The sequence below is a fragment of the Thalia democratica genome, chromosome 2, assembly GCF_965202585.1.
Source record: "Thalia democratica chromosome 2, ktThaDemo2.hap1.1, whole genome shotgun sequence".
Lineage (NCBI taxonomy): Eukaryota > Metazoa > Chordata > Thaliacea > Salpida > Salpidae > Thalia > Thalia democratica.
The window spans coordinates 3053821-3078055 of record NC_139166.1 but is presented as its reverse complement, the minus strand read 5'-3'; the positions used below and the strand labels follow the sequence as shown (position 1 = coordinate 3078055).

The window sequence follows — 24235 nt, the reverse complement described above, 5'->3', positions numbered from 1 at the left end:
TTGCACGTTTACAAACTAAATCTTATATGTTTTGATTTACTTGCATATTCTCTGTATTGAAAGCTAATCTGACTAAATTTTACTTTTTTTTTCGTTTTAAAAGTTAATGTATATTTTAAATTAAAATTTCTTTATAAAATAAAAAGTTTATCTTAAGCAATTGGTGAACTTACAAACAGATCTTGCTTTATTTTTTAATTCTGTCTAATCAAAAAAAAGTCTGACTAAACTTCATCTTTTATTTCTTATTTGTATTGTGAACTGTTTTGATTTTTAGAAAAAAAATTAAATAACATGTTTTAGGGAAACATATTTGTTATTGCCTGTAGTTTGATTCATAACTTCCTAGCTCAGCCTGACTAAACTTTATCTATTATTTTGCTATTTGTCTTTATAAATGTTTAGCTGTTTTAGACACATTATTTTATAAAATATTAATTGTTTTTGGTAATGTTTTCCTAGCTACTAGGAATTTTTTTTAGTTCAATATAAGAGTTGTTATTAATAATTAATTAAGTATTAATTTTTGTTAGTTAACATTTGCGCAAGTACAGAAAACTATAATAGAATATAAATTTTAAAAATTAGCTACAGTTGTTTAAAAAATGCTAAGTTTTGAAATAAATAAGTTCTTTTAAACAGTAGCATAGACTTTTATATAGTAAAATTATTTTAACTTTAGCACTTAAAATAAGGTTTTTATATAGCTTACAGGGGCGTAGCGTAAGGAGGGACACTGGCGCATGCGTGCCACCCAAAAAATAAAAGAAGTAAAGAAAAATTTAATATCTTTATCCTTAATTGTTTATTAATTGTGCTTAATTTGCCTTTTTTCAACTATATTTATCTAGTATTCAAAACGTTACACGAAATTTTAAATACCAATTAGTGACAAGTTAGGAAAGTTATCCAATATACTGATTCGGTTCGCAAACGAAAGTGCGCACCGATGTTGATGAAAAACTCCATAAGGAAAAATGTTACAACTTCATTAACTTCATAAGAATTTAGAATCAAAAAGGAGGCAACTAATTAGTGCACCGCAGCAGTATAACCTTATGACATATTTTTCTACAAAAAGTTTACAAAGATACGTCACGCTTAAAGAAAAATTAAACAATTTTACAAGTTATTTTTTTATGCTACAATAAATGTTAAGACTGCTGCTAGTTTTCTGATCTTTATCTTTATAAACATACAAGAAAAAGCGTGTCGGCCTATGAGAAATAAACTTTGTTTGTGATTTTTATTTTAAACAAATACAATCAGATGAATTAAATTTGAAAGTATACGTTTAACCATTTTACAAAGTTGTAATAAATTGTAACAACAGTTATAAAGTTGGTCTATTTTAACTTCTGTGTAACTTTATATAAATTATAAGCAATGAGGTGTTGTTATCACTGTTGTATTGTAAATTAAAGAGATTGATATTTTTTCGTAAGTAAAACAGATACTTTCGTTTTATTGAATATATTTATTTTTAAAGATATAAAGTTTACTGTAAGCAGTTTTTATTTAGTTTAAAAAGTTTTTAACTATTTTAAAACAATTTTTATTTAGTAAGTTTACATTTGTACAAGTATAAGTAATTGTAATGAAACTTATCCTTTTTTTAATTATTTAATTTTGTTATGTATAAGTATTTTTAAAACAGTTACTTTGAACTTATTTTACTAATTGAATTTATTTTAATTATGTTACTTACAAAAACATCTTTTTATAGCTAATTATAAAAGTTTTAATTTAGGGAATTTTTTGAGAAAATATTTGCACACCCCTGACCATAATACCACGCTACGCCACTGATAGCTTACAATAAAATCTTTAAGTTAGGGAATTTTTTCGAAACTAATAAATTTTGCGCATCCCCTAATAAAAATACCACACTACGCCACTGGTACAGTTTATACTTCACGTATTTGACTAAAAATTGTCAATTTTTGCATAGTTTGTCATTCTGATAATTTTTTACAACATAATCTCAGTTTAGTATTCCGTTCAGCGGTGAAACATAGTAACTATCAGAATTCGTGATTAATAATTTTAAATATAACAACATGTAAATTAAATTGGTTTCTTTGTTAAATCTGTTCAAAAAATGTATTTAATTTCAGAATTTATAAAATTTGAAGTTTATTGACTTTAATTTAAAGCAAAGTTTATTTGTAGACATCTTTATCCTATCTTTTTTAGTTTTACAATTTAAAAATAAATGAGTTTATGTGTTTTTAATGAGCAAATAATTTTAATAAAATTAAAGCTATTAGATAATATTTTAAAACTCTTCCGTGTTTGAAACACGTTTAAGTCCCGTGTTTAAAACACGTTTAAGTCCCGTGTAAAAACACGTTTAAGTCCCGTGTTTTAAACACGTTTAAGTTCCGTGTTTAATTCTCGTATTTATGACGCGTTTAAGTTCCGTGTACGTATTTATGACGCGTTTAAGTTCCGTGTACGTGTATGCTATGAATCACCCATCTATGGTTTATTAAAGGCTTAAAACACAATCAGTTTTAGTTTAACTTTATGTATTGTTTAACTTTATTTGTTCAGTAGAAGATTAAGCCAACATAAATTTTGTTACTAGTACTTCGTTTTAGATTAACTTAGTTGATGCAGTAGTAACAAAAACAGTATTACTTTCAATTAAATTATTACAAAAGCTTTAAGTAAGCGTTTAGATTTACAAATTTTTTTACAAAAACTTTTAATATTAGCCTTTTCACCAAACGAAAAGGGCATAAATTTTTCGACCATAAAAACAAAATAACTTAATTTCAAGCTACAGTTATAAAAGTATGTTACAAATAGTTAGGCTTAACTTTAATAAACTTAGACCTCTTAAATATTAAGCAACTAGTTTTAATATTATCAAAAGTTATTATAAAAAACTATTTTTAAATGTTCTAAATGAGAAAGCATGAGATTTAAAATACGCTTCATATAATGTTATATGACGAAAATATTAAACAAATCATCATTGAACTTTTTCTATTCAATTAACCAAACAACTTTTTGTTCTGTGCATATTTTGTATTAAAAGAAAACAAACGAAAACTAATAAAAAGCGAAAACGGTATAAAATACTATGTTTTTTGTTTAAGCTTATGAAACAATATATAAAATAGTTGCAAATATTGAGGAAAATTATATTGAAAATGTAAATTTAAAAAAATCTTTCAATAGTATATTTTTTTGCTAGAAAATGAATAAATATTTCAAAGTTCTTTTGATTACACATTTTATATCAATTGTGATTATCTTCACAACGGGTGCCCTCTTTCAAGTTGGTACTTTTTCTGTCACCGAGGAAACAAAAAAGGTTTTTTTATTTATTTATTATCTTTATTTGATGAAATTTAATTATATTTTTCTATGATAGGTCATGCAGGAGATATTTAACGAGCAGGAGAAAACAATTGAAGGTAAATAAAATTTTTTTTATTAAAAAAAATTTGAAGGTATATACAAACTTTTCTTTTAAGAAAAAAAAAAAGAAGGTAAAAACAAACTTTTTACTTTACAAAAAATTTGAAGGTAAATACAAATTTTTTTACTTTTTTAAAAATCTTTTTTTTTATTATAAAAAAAATAAGATTAAACACAAACTTTTTATTCTATTTTAAAAACGTGGTTGTGCAATAGGGTGATTATATAAAAAAAAAGCCCTTTGGTTTTTTGACTCGAAAAATTTTACAGTTAGCAAATATCACAAAAATACCGTGCGCAAAAAAATGATTTAAATAATTATTTATTGTGCCAAAAAGAAAGTTGATACTGTAAATTTCAGTTTAGTGTATGAGAAAAATCAATTTATTAAAAATGTTTATCTTTTTGTAGGCAGATCTATGTTTAAAGGTTTTTTGTAAAGCTTAGACCCCAAGATTTTTTTGTACAATTATGAAGTCATAACAGCGGAAACTACCTAATGTGAAGTTAAACCCTAAATATTGTACTTTTTATAAAACCAATAGCTTTTACAATAAACAATTTAGTTTAAACAATGATTTTTAAATTCAATATAGCTTAAAAATAGCCTTTTATGGTGTTAGTATACATATTGGATGTTATTTTTACATAGTTTAATTATAATTATATTACTGCTATAATTTACAGTAAAAAGGTCATTTTTTCTACAATTTTAAGTACTTTCAGAAAATCGATTCTGCCACTATTAAAAGTTCTTTAAATCATCTGAAATTTTGCACATGGTGTTTTCTGATATATGTCAACAGTTTTTTTTTTCAGTTAAAAGCTCAAAGATCGATTTTTTATAATCACATAACTGTACTGCTGAGAATTAAGAATTTATTATTTCAGAATTAAAGACTCGATGTGATGTTCAAACTTCAACACATCTCTACACAGAAGCAGCTACAACTGCAATCGCGCCAACATCTGAGATTTCTACAATAGCTACAACTACAGCACCAACATCTGAGATTTCTACTACAGCAACAACTACAGCACCAACATCTGAGATTTCTACTACAGCAACAACTACAGCACCAACATCTGAGATTTCTACAAAAGCAACAACTCAACAGACTTTGAGTTAGTTAACTTTTTAAATGTTTCAAAATTTGTCAAAGTTAAACAGTATCTCTATCCAGCCAAAACACCTATACAATGAACTTGTCTAAAACTTTATTTAGACTTTTGTTTATTTATTTTTAACCTTTAAACTTAGAAGTATCCTTACGAGAACTTAATATTTGAGTAGAAGTTAAAAAAAAATACATTTATGTAAAACGGTTAATACAAATAAGTATTTACAACAAGAGTAAATAAATAAACTGTAGATAAAAACTATTTACTTGAAGCAGACGGTGGTTGTTTAGTGAAATAGAAAAATATTCCTTACCTTTTTAAATCTTTTGTAAGAAATGATTACCAGTAAAATTTATTAAAACTAGCAAAAATATTTTTAATCAGATATACTACTTTATTTTATTAAAGGAGATTATTACTGTGTAATGGAGTTTTAAATGTTTTTAATACATAGTAAAGCATATCTAACATTTAAGTTAAAATTAAAGTTAAGTATCAAACGAAGATTAAAAATGTTGTGAAGTTTTATTTTCATATAACGTTCGTTACAAGCAAACTGTTTAATTAAAAACTAATTAAAAAAAAACAAATGAAATGCTATTTAAAAAATAAATAATCAACAAAGTAAATACATATATGAAAAATTATTTAAATAAAAAATAACCAACAGAAAAATTCGAAGTAGTCAAGCAAAATATGTATTGGAACCAAGCGAGAAGTTATTGTCAGGACAGATCTGGAGACTTAGTACAACACGACCCAAGATTGTTGACTCGAAGTGGAAGAAAGTTAGTTGCTTAAATTTTATACTTAATTCAATTATGTTCACATTTAACGTCTTGATAGACGCTTAGGTTTGTAAAAATAGTCAAAATAATTTGAAAACTTTCATAATATAAAATAGTTAAGTAGATTTATTATTTTTAAAAATTAGTTATTAACTTTTTCATCCAGTCTAATAAAAAAATCTCGCATTAACTTTTTTAGTACGGTTAGAAAACCAAACAGAGTATGAGTAAACAATTTCAGCCATCTTATTTATATTATAACACAAAATAATAAGCGTAATTATATTAGTTTATTTCAATCAATTAATTAAAATTTTTAGTGAAATTTCAAAAGAAATTGATTTGACGTATAGTACTTACTACCACACGGGAATCAGGAGAGATGAGAAGAACATCAACATCTTCAGGAGGAGCAGCGACGGTGTCCAGGTTAGTTTAGAGGGATGGTGGCATGATGGATATCCTATTAGCAACGATGGTTATGATTTGTTGTTCTGGTACTTCTACAATGACTCATACAAAAATACCATTTTTAACCAACCTGATTACTCATGTTATTTTATTTGTGAATACTAACTTTGTTTGATCCGAACTTTTCATTTTTCAAACAAAAAGCATTTACTAAATATAAATTAAAAATTTTACAAAACATCAAAGACTACGTTAAATAAAATTAATTCAACAAAATTTTATTAATAAATTCTATTTTCAAATGTTTCAAGTTTTCTTTTCTTACAAAAACAAACAGTAATATTTTCTTATCAAAGTTGTTTGCCTCTTATAATTTAAGATGTTAATTTTATTATCCTATAGTGTTACATAGTAATTCAAAATTTTTATATTTCTTTAAAATTAAACAAGCAATATTTTGTTAGTTCAAATTTTATCTATCGTTTTATCTGCTTATATTACAACAAACCAAAAAAAAATTTTTTAATCCAAGTTATTTGCCTCTTATGATATAAGATGTCAATTTTATTTGTTTTTTATTTACTACTCAAAGTGATTTCTTTTTGTATTACAACAAATCAAAGTATTCTAACTTTTTGAAAGCTGAATAAACACTATATTATCAAATTGTATGCTATGTAATTAATAATCTAACAAAAAAAAATCGTTTAACGAAATAATTTTTATTTTTATAAGACAACATGGTATACTTGTGACATCAAACTTATAAATAAAGTCACAAAAATCAAAAAAAAAAATCACAGAGACTATCAAACTATTACTAATGGTTGTAAATAAATTTATACTAATTTGTTTTAGATTTAAATTCAATATTTTTTTTAATCAGGTATCAAAGACTTGTGAAACTTTTAAAAGAGTCAGGTTTTTTATTCTAAGCAGAAAAAAGTCAGAAAAAATTTGAGCGCATTGAAAAAAAATAAAATAAAAAATAAATTGACATATAATTGAGACGAAATAACGAAACAAAAAAAAAAAAGTTCACCATAACATATTCGGCAGATTATAAACTAAAATATTTTGCCCGTAAAAATGTGAATTTTTTATATTTGATAACAATTTATTTTAAGTACCAAAATTAATTATTATTTTATTAAATAAAAATGTAGCTGTGCTAAAAAGTTAAACAAAATTTGAATTCAGTGTAACATTTGTTTCTCAACATAAAACTGTTTTTGAGGTAAATAAATAACCTAGCAACTACACACTGAATAAACCTTTTTATGACGTCATAACGAAATGATTACATCATAATTGCGTCATTAATGAGCTCAGATGCCCAAGTTTTCCTGTAAGTTGATTATTCGAGTAAAAAAATTAATAAAATCTTAATAAAAAAATAGTTATTTGATTGTTACTTAAAAACTGTATTTAATTTTAGTTATTAGTATTTTTGATATATTTGTAGATATCATACTTAAAAAATTTGTAAACAAGAATTTTTGATTGGAATTATTTTTATAATCGTTCAAGTAACTTCTCATAATTTAATCAATAAAGTATAATATAAAAAACACCAAAAATCATAACATTTTTTTTTCTTAATTTAAACAAATTTTTAATTTTGTAATCAATTAATAAGTAACTTGTGTTTAGGTTTAAATTGAATAAAATTTTAGATTATAAAAATTATGGAAACATGACAAATTTTTTTAGTGTTAGTTGTTAGAAAAGAGATAATTTTTAAATTACAGCAAAATAAATATTTAAGATCATAGAACTTTTTTTTCTGGATGTTATTATAATAAGTTCTTCTAAAAACTTCTTAAGTAAAAAAATTTAAATTATAATTGTTGTACATCAAGCCGAAAAAGAGTGTGGAAACATATTTTGACATGTATCAAACAGAAATAAAAGAATATTTATTTTTTTGGTCAGTTTCATAAAGATGAATTTTGATATGTATTGAAGTTTTACAATTCTAAGTAAATTTAAATGTTAAAATAAAAAATCCATCTCTTAATTGAAATCATACTGAATTTTAAAGAAAAAAGATAAGTGATCATTGTTTTCTGAAACCATTTAGTTTTTATTAAGGGCATTAAAGGGGTAAAACTATTTTTTATACAAGTTGGTCTTTTTTTTTCGAGTTTTAACCAAGCTTACTATTTACTTAATTTTAATATTCAAATAACTTTTCAAAATATAGTAGGTTAAAGTTAGAGAGTACAATAGGTTGCTAATGGGAGTAAAACTAAAAATAAATTAAATTACTTAAAATCCATCTTTCCTAAGTTTTAGAGTTAATTATCTAATTTTTAAGAAATGTTTCTTAAAACTCTTAAAAAAAATGTGTAGTATATTTTTTCAAATTGACAAAATTACTGAATTCCAGCCAAATTAACTGTATATATTATTACTTATTAAAATAACAAAGTATACCATCAAATATTTTTACTTGTTTAGCCTTATTTAGGGTGGCCACTTGTTTTTGGCAAATTTTATTCAGGTTTTAGAAAGTACGCATTTTTGGGTCTATATTTAGTTTAAAATCAAACTTGAGGTTAAAACTGTGTTAAATATTATATCAATATTAAATGATTAATGTAAAGCTACTTTAGTTGTGTTTTAATAAAGAAATAATTTGATAATGACCAAAATTTTTAATTTATATGATAGACTTTTAGTTTCAAATCAAAAATTTATTACTTAACATGTAATTTTTTTTTTAATTCCAGGTATATCAAGGTTTTTCAATAATTTTTGTTCAGAATTCAAGATTTTTTTTAATCCTAAATTGTCAAATTTTAGGTTTTCAGGATTAGAGGCCACCCTAATCATTATAAAACGTCGAAAACCTACTTTGCCAAATTAATTGTTTAACTTCAAATCATTAAATTTTATTACAAAGCAACGCTTCACTATCTTCAGAATTCTAAATTTTAAACTTACAAATTTAATAAATAATATTATAAAAATAATCTAAAATCAACAGTGTTGATAATATACTACTTAACAGAGGTTTTTTTTAATTTTTTGTAAATGCTTAAAAAATGCTTTCGTACTGAACTTGACTTTAAAATAAAATTTTATTGCAACAAATTATAAATATGATAATAATTAAATAATTAATAAAACTAATGGAATTTTTGTCAATCTTTACATAATTTTAATAGTTGTAATAAGGAATAATAAAAAAAACTAATAAAAAATTCAATTATAAAATTAATTAAAATGAATAGGAAGTAGCAATCAAATTAGCTTAACAATTGTTAAGTTTCTCTAAGTTCTTAGCAAATATTTACAAGTTTATTAATATTAAACCTAACTTTTATATAAATTGTCTTCGCAGTTTATCATAATAATTAAATGATTAATAAAACCAATGAGATATTTGTCAACTTTTACATAATTTTAATAGTTTTAATAGTTAATAAAAAAATAATATAAATTTAATAAAAAATTTAATTATAAAATTAATTTAAATGAATAGGAAGTAGCAATCAAATTAGCTTGGCAATTGTTAAGTTTTTCTAAATGCTTAGCAAATATTTACAACTTAATTAATATCAAACCTAACTGCTATATATATTATCTTTGCAGTTTATCATATTAATCAAATAATTAATAAAACTAATTGAATATTTGTCAAATTTTATTAGCAATTTAGCCGCAAAATTATTGTTCTAATAAAAAAAAACAATAAAAATTAAATAATAATAAAACATAAACTACTATCTTTTAAACAAAATTTCAACTAACAAGGTATTTGTTAATTTTAATTTTTAGCAACTTCATCAGAAAGTTATACATTTCATAAAATTTGAACAAATAAGGTATATGTTAACTTTGTTTAAATGTTTGACAACTATTTATATTTAATTTATTGTAAAATTCATATTAATAACTATTACTTTTTTAATTAACTTTCATCTAGTTTAATTAACATTTATATTTTTAATTAACTTTAATCTACTTTATCTTTTTATAACTAATGGTAAAACTAGCTGGGCTTTTTTTAATTTCATTTATTTATTTTTAGCAATTTAACAACAAAAAAATTTTTTATTTAATAATAAAACTAACACGGTATATCTTAACTTTGTCTAGATTTAAAAAAAAAAACTAATAACTAACGGTAAAATTAAATTTTATAATTAACAAAACTAACTATTTAGTTTATCTGTGATTTCCTGTGGAAGTTGGAACTATTTTGTCAATGCAACTTGAGAAGAAAATTTCATCAGGATTTAAGCACAAATTTCTATAAAAATAAACAGTAGATCATAATTGTTTTTATAATTAGTATGTTATATATATAATCAATATGCTAAACTTCCAACTAAGAATATTTGTTTATGTGATCAAGACAGGGGTAAATGATTTTTTTTTTCAAGTTCTACTAAACTTTGTATAGATCTATTTAAAAAGCTACAAGTTCCTCATTACAGATTTATTATATTCAAACTAATTTTTCAAGTAAAGCAAGTTAAAATGTGAGAGTAAGTTCCTTATGAAAGCATAAGACTAAACTGTGAATGAATAGAAATCATAAAAAAAATTATCTTCTCCTACGTTTTTGAAATAAATACTTCAAACTATAAGGATATGTCTCTTGCAATACTTATAATAATTTATAACAGGGTTTCCTAAACTTTTTTAACAAATGGCCCCTTTAAAGAAATTAAAAAATCCATGGCCCCCTTCAACAAGATTACAAATAAACTGCCATAAAAAACACCTAAGACTTTTTTTTATTTTTTGCATTTCATCTGCAACTCAAATATCTAGTGTAGGTTTCAAATTATGACCTCATGCCCCCCCCCTTTTACCCCTTTGCTGCTCGTGGCCTACTTTGGGAAACCCTGATCTATATTAATATTATTTTAAAAATAATTTACTTTCGACAGGGTTGCCACTCTTTGAGCCAAAAAATCTTCCCTGAGTGACCAAAAATTTCCCTGAGTAACCTTAAATTTCCCTTAGTTTCCCTGAGTATTTTTCAAATCTTAAAAAAAAAAATTCTATTCTAACACAAATTATTAATACCTCATTCTCATTTTTCTTCTTTAATAATAAAAGGAAGGTTGTATGTGTATGCTTCTACATTAAATTTATGAAAAAAACTGTTTTCAAAAACTCAATCTTAAAAGGTTTAAACCAACAAAAAATTGCAAACTAAATTTTTACACAACTTTGTGTAAACTTGTTAGTTAACTTTCTACATGAAAGAATAAAGTTTAATTTGTTTGACAATTTTAATTGACAAAATTAAATTATACTATAATAATAATTTCACATGAAGAACTCACTTAAATGCATACATAATAACTTCATTATGACTTGTATGTCTTTCCTAGCAACTGTTCTGAATGCAGTAAATAAAACTTAAAAGCTTAACATTATTGTAAAAAACCTGCAAAAACCTTTAGCAAAGCGCTGTTGCTCAAGATATGCCAAATATTGGGCCCTAGAAGATTTTACAAATTTTAACAATTCAGAACTTAGTTCAACTGTGCTTGGTTCTAGACTGTTTGCATATAGATGATCTTTGATCATTCTTCGTGACCTTATTGTCATCTCTCCCATATTAGTTGATATTACTTCCTTATTTAAGCTAAAGCCCCGTTCAACACTTGCCTGGCCATTGTGAAGCACAAAAACAGCCTCAAGGTCTCAATATTGAAGAACTAGCCGCAAGGCTAAAAAAATTCTAAATAACCACTTAAATAATAAAAATTACTACTTTTGAACAAAATACTGAAACTGGATTAACTAAACCTCATTCTAGATCTAGAAAAAAATTTCCCTGAGATTTTCAAAAACTTCCCTGAAATTTAAAGGAAAAATCAAAACTTCCCTGAGTTTCCCTGAGATTTTCTACAGTTTGAAAATTCCCTGAGTGTGTGGCAACCCTGTTTCGAAGTTTAAATGAGTCCAAAATTTATTAACTTCTTATGAGAGGTTTTTTAACATTGCAAGAAATTCTGGAAATTTCAGGAATTTAACATATGAAACAGATTTTTAGTGATTTCTTTTTTTTTTTCAGTATAGTTTTTTTTCTCCCATAAGGTAATAATTTTGTTCTTTTTTATTCACTATTGTAGTTTTTCTTTCCATAAGGAACTTTTTGTATTCTTCAGCTTTATCTTAAAAAATAGATTGAATATCTAAAGGCTGTGCAAAGCAAGTTCTAGTTTAGTTAAAACTGCACAAAATAAAATCATGTAGTTAAATAGTGATTTCCCCACTTCTCCTGTTAGCCTTAATATATTGTATAATATAAATTGTTTACGTTGCCTAAATCACGGTTGCCACAGATCAAGCTGAGAAAAGTTTCTTTAATTTCTGCTAAAATTTTCCTGACTTTTCTAAATCAAACTCTTAATTTAAACTTACTCTACAATACATAATCAAAAACTTCTTACTATATAAAGCTTTGAATCTTATTTTTATAAAGCTTAAAACAACAGTTTTTTTGCTGAATTCAATCATCTAACTTCCATTACATCACATAAACCATCTGTGTATGATTGATGTATTTGCAATAAACAGCTCTATCAGCAAAACACTTGTATTTTCTAATTCATAAACACAACTTGTCAGAAAAAAGAAACAACATTTTAGAGTTTCCTAACATAAATGCTAAAATCATCAATATTAAAAAGGGATACAAAAGTTGCTTGTAAAAGTAAAGAGTAGTTGTTAAATATGTTAATAGAAAATTTTTTCAGTTTTATAAATGATATTTTATTAATTTCTACCAGATGAAGGCATTGGAAACTAAGTAATTTTGTGAATTTTTAGAAAATTTTAGCCTGTTTTTAAGGGTTTTCAAATAATCTTTTACTATTCGGAGGCTTTGGAAAACAAAGAACTTTGTAAGTTTGAACTGCAAAAACCTAATATTTTTCAAACTTTGTCAAATTTTCTGACTTTTTTTTTCAAAAACACCCATTTTTCCTGACTTTTGTCTTTTGTTTAGTATTTCCTGATTTTGTGGCAGCCCTGTTATGTGTAAGTTTTTTTTGTTGAAGTTTTTAATCAATTTAAAAAAAAGGTAGACCCTTGATAGTATGTATGTTTTAATTTCTAGTGTAATAGCTACTGAATATTCAATATTTTGTCACTTCAGTAAATTGTTGGCAGAGATTTATTAAGTAAAGTAAAATTACTCAATAAAATATGATGCTAAGTTTTTAGTGTATTATCTTTAAAATATATTTAAATATCATTCATTAATTTTTCGACAAAACTTTCTGTAATATTTATAAACATTTGTTTTTTATTCTTTTATAAATTGACATGTGATGTATTCAAATATAAACTGAAACTTTTAAAAGTTTCTGGATAAATTATATTGTAATGGAATATCAGTTTCAATGCTTATTTGAACATAAATAATATAAAACCAGTCAACCAGATAGCAAGTTGATCTGATGCAAGTTTACATTTATAGAGTTATATAGGTTATTATGTAACTTGCTTTACCATTTTTTTATAATATATACTTATAAAACTATATTAAAAAGTTTAAGGCATCTGAAAGCAAAAAAAAAATAACTGATGCAAAATTTTAATTAAAACAGTTTGTATTAATTGGTAATATTTCACACAAAGTATTGCCATTCTTTTAGTGAAAAAAACAACAAAACTCAAGTTTTTCAACAAAATTGGTCATAAAAGAACAAAATATTAAAACACATCATATTCTAAACCTTGACTAAAATTTGTCTCAAGATTTTCTTTTATCAAAAAAACTATACTGAGTGTTTTATATAAACAAAACTGTCCTGAGTCAACCTAAGTTTTGAAAAAATATCCTGAGTGTGTGGCAACCCTTTCTTTAATTTATTATAATAACTAGTAATAAAACTAATTCAGTATTTGTTAATTTTTTATATATATATTTCAATTTAACAACTAATAATCAATTAAAAAAACTATAGGGTAAACCTTAAGTTTGTTGAACTTAGATAAAATACACCTTATAACTAACAATAAAATCAATTAAAAATAATTAATAAAACTAACAGGTTATTTGTTGAGTTTGTCTGTAGTTAGATAAAATATACCTTATAACTAACAATAAAACCAACTAAAAATAATTAATAATAAAACTAACAGGGTATTTGTTGAGTTTTTCTGTGATTTCCTGAATTTTTTGTCCTTGGCCATTTGATGAAAGCATCTCACCAGGGATTGGGCAGAAATTTCTATAAAATTAATACGTATTATATTAATTATTATTTTTACAATATGATATACAAAGCACATACTTTCAATAAATCTAAATATATTTCAAGCAATTCTCATCAGTAGAGTGTAAAGCAATAAATAAATAAAATCTTACAAACTTATATAGTAACAAGTAATCGTAAAGTAATTGAGAGATTAATAAAAGACAAAAGCAATTAGTAATAATTAGAACCATTTAAGTTTACTTACATTATAACTATTATAAAGTAGAAATATACACCAATACAATGAAGATAACAACATGCTTTCATCACATTAGCAACCAAATAAGAAAAACTTATCTAACTTTGTAATAATTAGTGTATTTAAATTTCGATAACCATAAGATACAGTTCAAACTTTATTTAGTTTTTTTGAAAAATGTAAAACAATTTGAAGCTTTTTTAACAGTTAAATTTTAAACTAATTAAAAAAAAACTTGAAATTTTTTTTGGTGCATATTTGCCTCTACTAAGTAGAGAAAGTTTTTATTCTAAATTATCTAAGAACTTTTAATTTAAATTATATTTTTATCTACTTTAAAGTATAATTCTAAAATTTAATTTAAGTGAATCATTAATTTTGAGTTTTGTTAAAACTTAAATGTCTTTAAGTTGGATAACTATTTTGAAAAAAGGAGAACTAACTAAAAACATACTACTAATTCCAATAAGTTTTAACAATTAGCTGGCAACGTACGGCTCGCGGGCCGGATCCGGCCCGCAGAGTGAAAATGACTGGTCCCGACCGATTTTTAAACTTTAATGGGATCCGGCCTGCAAATTGCTGACCCGCTAGCGAATTTACAGGCCCGTAAAGGGTCAATATTACAAAATTTGTATAAAATTTTGTATCATATTTTTACAAAACAAAACTGTAAGAATTTGACTTTAAAAACATGCTAAAAAATTACGTTATAAATTTATGTGTACTAATAGATACGCTATTTTGTCCTAATATTTTGTGTTGTTCTAACTCAGTTGGAATATCTTTTTCTAAAATTACCCCAAGCGAAGTGTTTTTTTTCATTTCACATACGTAGTACGTATTACAAAGGTACGATGTCAATTACAATGTCAATTCCAGTTGCAGACATTATTTAAAAATCTGACATGTCTCAATCTATATCTTAAGTTGTCAGACCTTAGAAAGTCTTTTTGAACTTGAAGGATTTAAAAAGTGATCAACTTTATCCATAGAGTTAGATTCCGGCCGGATCCGAAACTTTTATTTACATTAGAATCCGACCAGATTCGTATCTCGACTTAAAATAAGTTTTCTAGTCGGATTCGGATCTAAAGATTCATGATTCGGCTGGATCTGGATCCGGTAAATCAATAATTCGAAATGTTCCGGCCCGCAAAAGGATAAATTTTTCCGGATCCGGCCCGTTGATTGAAAACGTTGCCAAACCCCTAATCTAGAACAAGTCGGAATTTAACTGTCAAAAATCAAGTGCGCTTTGGAGGACAGCTTCTAATATTTTTAAAAGTTTTTATCCATAACTATAATTTTTCTAAAACTGTCGTGTTTGTAAAAACTGTTTTTGTTAATAAAGTTTAAAAAAAGAAAAATTTTAAAGAGTCATATGTCAAGTCATATTTCAGAATCCACTTGTACATCAGTAGTTCTTTTTTTTTCATTAAGAACAACAGTCTATCTTAAAATAACTCCTTTTATTGAACCAATTTTTAAGCTTGTTTTTTTAAGTTTCTTGCTTAATTAAATAAAAATTGCTTGATGTTTTAAAAGCAAACAAATAGAAACATTTTTGGTTTTTAATAAGTTTTAACAATCCATAGTTTTGTAAACTTTATGAAAAATAATAAACTTGCAATGCTATAAATGTTAAATCAACGCAAGTTTTAAAAGCTAGCTTTATTTGCAAAAAAGTACTTAATTAAACAATATAGTTTTAAGACAGTAAAAAGAATTATTATTCAACCTACGATACTTATAATTAATTTAATGAAATACAATAACAATTAACTATTAAATTACTTTTGACAATTAAAAGAAGTACTTAATATTTTTTAATTTCTTTTAATTTTAGTAACATTGTTTGCTGTGCTTAAGAGTAATTACTAATAAGTTAAATTTTTCTAACTATGTTTTCAGAAACAAATTAAAACCTCACAGAATTAGAGCAAACTATATATATACAAGACTTTTAGAAGGTAAAAAAATTTAAAAAGCTAAAAACCTTGGTTCAAAAGGAAAAGCTATTAAACACTTTTAAAAGCTCACTATATGAAAAAGTAAATTGTTGATAAAAGGTGAGACCTTTTTCTCATGACACTCTGCTTTAATAAAACTTAAATTTGAGGATTTCAGTACAGTATGATAAGTTTAGTTGACAACTAGTTAAGTAACTAACTCAGTTGCCTTGTTACTTAACCAGTTAATCACAGCATTCAATCGTACCATAATCTGAAAAATATCATTCTTAAAAAAATACTTAAGCTAAAAAACTACATGATTTTAATACCAAGATTAATTCCTAGTACTCGATAGTTATATAATTGGTAAGTGTTTGTCGAAAGTAAAACACATAAATTTATAAATGAAACGTAAAATGTACTAGGTTTTAAAAAAACATATATTTAAAGGAAATTATTTTTTATCAAAAAAATTAATTTATTTTATACTATATAACTTTTTAAAGTTATACTATATCTCCAAAATGAACATAGAATTAAAAAAAAAGAAAATTAAAAGGCTAAAAAAATTCATTATATTGTTTCTTCGACAATTATTAGATAAATATCAATAACTAATCAAACCATTAAGTTACTAATCAAGCATTATTTCTTGTTTATAACAAAAAACTATTCTTTTTTTATGCCTTAAAATAGTTAGTATTTATTTTCTGAAATGACAATTAAAAAAATGAAATAAACAATGTGCTTCTTTAGTTGTAAAATTTAAGTTTAGTAAAGTTTTTTTTTTTTAATATTTAGTACTTAGTCGGTTTTCTACTTATTATTTTTATATATTTAAACAAAAGTTTTGACGTTTTAATCTTTTCTTATTCTTGTTAAGTTGTTCTATTTAAATAGGAGACTGTTTAAAAGTGAAATTTTGGATAATTTTAATTCTTTTCTCTTTAAGTTTTGAAAAATAAACAAAAAATTATCAATCTTTTTACTTTGAACAAAAAGTAAGGTATTGAAATTTTGTATATTTGTCAAAGTTTTTTTTTTTTTTTTTGATAAACTTAACACTTACAGATTTATTCTATAAACTAGTTGTTTAAGTTCAGCATCTGACCGAAAACAAGTACTTTTGAAGTTTGTTGGAAAAAGGGTTAATTTTATATTATAAAAATGATAAAAAAAATATCTAATTTACACAAAGGCAAAGACGTTAAAATCCTAAGGGATCTTAAGGCCTGCAAAATAGAATAAAAATAAGACGATGGATAACTAAAAATATATAATAATGCAAGACATTATAATCAAATTAAAATAAAAAATCAAATTATCAATGTTATTACTAAATAACTAAATTAACAGAATTAAAAACAATGCTAATAAAATTTTTTTAAATTTTAAATAGCATTTATACTAACAATAATTTATATGTTTCATACAGATTTAGATTTAGCTTATAACAACACAAAACAAAATGGCATTTAACAAATAAGGGTACAAGCTAAAACAAAAATAAGTAATAACAGTTTTAAATACGCTAAGTTTTAATATAAACTTCCTAAAGTGCGGGCAGGTGTAAAAGAGCTCTTGTCTTTTGTTTAAAATTCGTTTCTTGTTAGTAAGTGCTATTTCAACTTTTTCCAGGTTGCAAGTTTTGCAGATTTTACCTATATTTTTTATTTCTCTAATCTTATGCATGATTTTCCACCTTAAATCGTAAAAAGTGTTATTATTTTTTAATTTCGAAATGTACTTGGAAAGTTCTCTTCCTTTGTTATTTTCATTCCTATTATAAAAATAATTATAAATTTAATTATAAAAATAAGAATATAATTTAACTATTTAAAGTTTGTAAAATTTTAAATTAAATGCAAAAACAAATAAATAAAACACTCTCTCAAGTTTTTCTGTGATAGTTTATACGTATTACACTACTTTTCGTCAGAACTTAACAGTAGAACAATTCTAAAACTATGAATAAGTTTTTAAACAAAAACACAAAAAGTTAAAACTAACAAAGTAATAAGCACAATAAATAATCAGTGTAAAGTAATAAATAATTAAACTCAAATACTACTAACGGATAAAAAATAGATAATTTAACTAAATAAAGACACTTTATAATCAAATTCCTTCTGTTTACACAGTTCTGGTTTCTCCAAAAATATAGAGATAGCCTCCAACTTCACGAGATCAAACACACTATTGCAATGATGGATTATTCTAAATCTGGATATGTCATATTTCCTAGCACAATCTCTATTATTTATTAGATGTTCTGCAACTGAAGATCTTTTTGCTGCGTTTTTTGTTGCTATTGTCTTAATTTCAGGTTCTTGTTCGATGAATTTCAATACACAAGCAGGTAGATGTTCTTTTATCCTGGTTTTTAAGTGCCTAGAGGTCTGACCGATATAGCTCTTTTCGCAAGAGCAATTAAACTTGTATACTACACAACTTTTGTCTTGGTCTGGTATCGGGTCCTTCAACTGCACTTTTAATAAAGATTTTGAAAGAAATATAACTCTTGGAAGCACTTGATTGTAAGATGTTTTTGTTAAATCTTTTAGTTTGCTCTCAAATACTCGTGATTTTTCTCCAATATAAGGTAGTTTTAATATTGCTGGGAACTTCTCCGGTCCAAATAGTCTAGGTTGATTTATGTTATTGTGGTGTGATTTTATCACCTTCTTAATCAAATCTGGTGGGTAACCATTTTTTATTAAAATTTCTTTTATTCTCTCAACCTCTGAATGAAGTAATTCATTCGAACAGATTCTGTATGCTCTATGGTACAGCGTTTTGATTAGGTTTACTTTTCGTTTCTTACTACAAAACGATTGGTAGTGTAAGTATTGCCCAGTGAAAGTTGTTTTTCTATAAACATTCGTTAAGAAGCTTGTTATATCTTTTATTATTAATATATCCAGAAATGGCAGCTGGTTGTTCTCTTCTACTTCTTTAGTAAAAGAAATCTTTTTATGTAAAGAGTTTAATTTTTGAAAAATATCTTCATTTTCACTTTCTGTTTTGGATATGACCAAACAATCGTCGACGTATCTTATGTAGACAACCTGTGAAGACAAGTCGTCAGCAATTTTGGATTCTAAATATCAGATAAAAATATTCGCTAGAGTAGGACCCAAAGGTGACCCCATGGCTACGCCGTCTATCTGACTGTAAGTTGTATTATTGAAATTAAACTGCACATCACTCGTTGCTATTTTCATCAGCTTTGTAAAATTGTTCTTCTCTAAATTAGGTTTTCTTATTTCATATAATTTGTCAGCACTTATCTTAATTGATTCTTCTAGTAGTACATTTGTGAACAATTGCTTTACGTCAAAAGATGTTAAAACTGTATTAGTTGATTTAGCATGTCTGATCTTTTCGATAACTTCAAAAGAGTCTTTTACAACGAATTGTGAGTAATAAGCTAAAACTGGTTCTAATAAAAAATTAAGAAATCTGGCTAATTTGTGTTGTGGAGACTTGATCATCGACAGAATAGGTCTAAAAGGAATATCTGGTTTGTGTAGTTTTGGAAGGCCATGCATCCTTGGCTTAATTGAACCAATAGGTTTAATGGCCATAAAAACAGATTGTTCTATTTCTTTATTATAAACCAACTATTTTAGGAAATCAATAATTGATTTCTCTATTTTATTTAAGTTGTCAAATTTACTGGTCGGTCCCAACTTTACAAACTTTGTTGAATCATCTAGAATTTTGTTAATTTTATCTAAGTATTCAGTTTTATCCAATAAAACAACACCTGAGCCTTTATCAGGTTTTGCTATGACGATTTTATCGTTCTTTTTGATAGTATTAACTGTGTTTACTATTTCTTTTATATTGATAAACTGACTTTTTTCCGGTATTGTTTTAGTATAATTGTGGGCTATAGCTACTAAGTTAGCTTTAAATGTATTGAAATCATTGCCATTCTTAGTTTTAAGGCCACTCACCTGGTATTTGAGAGCAAACTAAAAGATTTAACAAAAACATCTTACAATCAAGTGCTTCCAAGAGTTATATTTCTTTCAAAATCTTTATTAAAAGTGCAGTTGAAGGACCCGATACCAGACCAAGACAAAAGTTGTGTAGTATACAAGTTTAATTGCTCTTGCGAAAAGAGCTATATCGGTCAGACCTCTAGGCACTTAAAAACCAGGATAAAAGAACATCTACCTGCTTGTGTATTGAAATTCATCGAACAAGAACCTGAAATTAAGACAATAGCAACAAAAAACGCAGCAAAAAGATCTTCAGTTGCAGAACATCTAATAAATAATAGAGATTGTGCTAGGAAATATGACATATCAAGATTTAGAATAATCCATCATTGCAATAGTGTGTTTGATCTCGTGAAGTTGGAGGCTATCTCTATATTTTTGGAGAAACCAGAACTGTGTAAAGAGAAGGAATTTGATTATAAAGTGTCTTTATTTAGTTAAATTATCTATTTTTTATCCGTTAGTAGTATTTGAGTTTAATTACTTATTACTTTACACTGATTATTTATTGTGCTTATTACTTTGTTAGTTTTAACTTTTTGTGTTTTTGTTTAAAAACTTATTCATAGTTTTAGAATTGTTCTACTGTTAAGTTCTGACGAAAAGTAGTGTAATACGTATAAACTATCACAGAAAAACTTGAGAGAGTGTTTTATTTATTTGTTTTTGCATTAAATATGAACTAGCTGATAATGTTTGAAGTATTAAAGAAATTTTTTAATGTTATCTAAACTAGTTTGTTTATCTTAATTTTCTTATTTACTGCACTAAATATAATTATTTTTATTATTTTTGAACTTCAAATGTATTTAGCTGAGCCTTCTTTATTTTATGAAAAAAAGCTATTATGTAACTAATGACGCGTTTAACTAGCTAAAATAATAAAGTTCAGTTGGCTCGAATATTAATTGAAAAATTTTTGTCGTAATTTTCCAATTTCAAAGCTTTTTGTTTATTATTTATTTTGTTTTATACACAAGCTGGTAATTCTTGTTTTGAAAATATTTTGGCAACAAAATTACTTTTATATTTACTTATGTAAAAATTGAATAAAAAAGTTAGTGTTGCTAATTTTATTCAAACTTAAGTTATAAAAAAAAAAAATAATATTTAATAAAATCGTTTATTTCATTAAGTTTTTAAATAAAAACAAGCAAGTTTCTTTTTAAGAATTTTATATGACTTAAGAGATTTGTAATAAATGGTTTAGTATATATTTTTTTCTTGATTTTTTTGTAGAAAAAAACATTGAAATCTGGTAAATATAATAACTAGTATTTAAAAGCAAATCCAAACTAACACACCAGAATTTTAAAAATAAAAACAACATTAAATAAGACAACAACTGAACTTGAACTGGATAAACTAACTTTACTTAATTATTTTAATTGTATGGAAGCTAATGAGCTTGCTTCAAATAAACGTCTTCGCGACAGTAGGGTACAGTACCTATTAACGAAATTATTCAATTATTTAAATATTAAACATTGGAGATAACATTTGTGTGCATCAATATTACGTCAGCAGTTAGCATTGAACAAATTAAAAAAATATCAATCAACAGAACACATGAAACTTTTGTGCATTTGATTTGCTGATAATATTGGTCGCAATACTTATTTTATATTAACAGGTTTTATATATGCTTTGTAGCTCTTTGTAAATTTTATGCGGGCATAATTAAATCGAATACAAATGGAAGATTTGGAAAAAAAAACAATTGATAAGCTGAACGTTTATTAATTTCTCACCGTAGTTTTCCATTCCTTAAAAACTATAAAATAAATGGTAGTGTTACGTTTTTATTATTATTGTTATAAGTTTTGTGAGAATAATTTTTTAGTCTATTATGGTTATTAGAAAATTCAAACAAGTTTTTGATGATATGACAACTAAATAAATACAATGAAATAAACAATTAACTTCCATAACTGTTAAGTACAAATGAAATAATGTTTCTATTTACTAAAGCTACTAAAGATTATTATAAAAGAAGCAGTAAAAAAAAGTATATCAGCATCAATTTCGAATTAAAATACTTTATTAATAAAGCTTTGTTTTTATCTATTGTATACTTTTTATTTTTAAATAGAAGTTTAAATACAAAATAATATTTATAAAAAATAATTTGTTTAATTTTTATTTTTCAATAAAACATATAAAATTGAAGTAAAAAACAATTAGTACGCAATCATTATATACATTTTTTGTAAATTTACGAGTGTATTATGTTTAAAAATAATTTCTATCGTTTATAAAGTTAAAATTTTAGTTTTTTACCATAAAACTTTGAAAAGCCTTTAAAAGTTATCAGAGTATGTTACAAAAACCCCAATAAAATTGAAACATTTAAAAACGTACTTTACTTAGTCAACACAAACAAATTCAAATGTAATTAAATTAGCCATTAGGTACCTAGTGAAGCACTAAACTTTGTAAATAAAGACATAAACAGCAAAAAAATATTTAAAGTTACTAAATAAACGTTGTATTAAAACATGAACAACCTTTGTTCAGTTAAAATAACCTTACATTTAAATTATTTCAAATATTTTTTTTAACTCAAAATTTATTTAGTTTTGTAACAACCGTGCTCTTATACATTGCTTTTTATGTCATCTTCTGTCTTAATTTATTTTTAGTTTTAGCTTTTATTTTTCAAACTTGATTGTAAACTTTTTATTGACTTGGTAAGCCAACAAATACAAGCTTAACAAAAAAATGTTAAAACTTTGTAAAATATTTCAAAATTATTTTATCCAGTTTATTGACGATTTATATTCAAAGCTATTCTAGCTTGAACACATTGAAACTAAAAGCTATTTTTGAAACTTATTTGTAAAACTTCCAATCTTTAATTTGTAAACTAATTAACTACAACTATATTCAGAACACACACAAATGGTGGCTTAAATAAAATTGCAGTTAATTAGTATAAAATAAAAATGCAATCTTCTTTGTATAGATCATATGTTTACTAAGTACAAAGGTATAGCTATTACACATTTGGATTTATTTTCTGAGCTAATAAGCAAATAAATACAGCTTTTTATCTCAAAGGTAACGTAAACAAAATAACTTGATTACCAATTTCTTTTCATTTTTACCTGATAACTGCTAAATTTTGAACATTTTGATTATTTTACACAGTATTTTACGGTGAAAAATTAAATACATTATTTTTTCAAGTTTTTAGTATATTTAAGGAATTTTATTATAGCTATCTTTATTTAGAAAAATGTAACTTTTATTGAAGCGTTACTGCCACATTTAACTGCGTTTATTTAAAATTATACTTTTACACTAAAAACTGAACTTAATACAACTTGTAATTTTTAATTTCCTATTTTTTCAGGCAAGGTGAATAAATACTTTGTTATAAAAATAATTCAAAACAATAGAAAGCTGGTGTGGTTGAGAAGTAAAAGTTTACTTTAGTGCACTATATAGTCGAATTTAATTCAAAATTAAAACTTACTTGTTTGAAATGTGAAAACTAGTAAAACTTTAAAACACGTTCCAGCTAACGTAACCGTCAATTATTAATGAATTAATTAAATATTTTATTCTTTGGTCATGCGCAACTAACTTTGCATTTAAATTATTCAAAAAATCAGCTTTAATACAAATTCCAATTGGATTGTTCTTGCGCTTAAACAAGCTTTGAACTTTGCAAGCATGACTGCAATCGCATTGCAGAATAAAGAAAAATTAACCGCCAAACTCACCTAAAATACTTTGAACATTTTTTAGATCTCATGAAAAGACGTTTTTGATATTCTTGGCAGAAAATATTTAGGAAAATAAAACTTATGTAATTAAAAAAGTATAATTTTGTTTTATTACAAAAATCTTACTAATACTACTGAATTTAACTTTGATGTTAAAATTTCTAATAATCTGGTGAAACTTAACAAATGTAAATTACGTTTTATAAAATAATTGTGTTTGCTACTCGTTCACATCAGTATGCATTGTACATTTTTATTAATATAAAAACACCATTTCAATTATTCAAAATTTAAAATAAAACTTCTAGTATTGAATTAAAAACATTTATGTCATGTAAATTATACTT

At 24.7% G+C, this 24235-nt stretch overlaps 2 protein-coding genes across 2 annotated transcripts; one reads left to right on the top strand and one right to left on the bottom strand.

The window, feature by feature from the left end:
• Window positions 1-3209: 3209 nt before the first annotated feature.
• LOC145830014 (uncharacterized) lies at window positions 3210-5993 on the top strand. The gene is made up of 5 exons (XM_082937905.1): window positions 3210-3325; window positions 3386-3428; window positions 4324-4557; window positions 5225-5342; window positions 5663-5993. The coding sequence occupies exons 2-5, from the start codon at window positions 3389-3391 to the stop codon at window positions 5916-5918; spliced, it is 648 nt and encodes a 215-aa protein (XP_082794031.1). The 5' UTR covers window positions 3210-3325; window positions 3386-3388; the 3' UTR covers window positions 5919-5993.
• A 12247-nt stretch (window positions 5994-18240) lies between these two features.
• Window positions 18241-19734, bottom strand: LOC145830259 (uncharacterized). The gene is made up of 2 exons (XM_082938204.1): window positions 19273-19734; window positions 18241-19215 (listed from the first exon to the last, which is right to left on the bottom strand). Exons 1-2 carry the CDS (start codon window positions 19732-19734, stop codon window positions 18241-18243), a joined length of 1437 nt encoding a protein of 478 aa, XP_082794330.1.
• Window positions 19735-24235: the final 4501 nt, after the last annotated feature.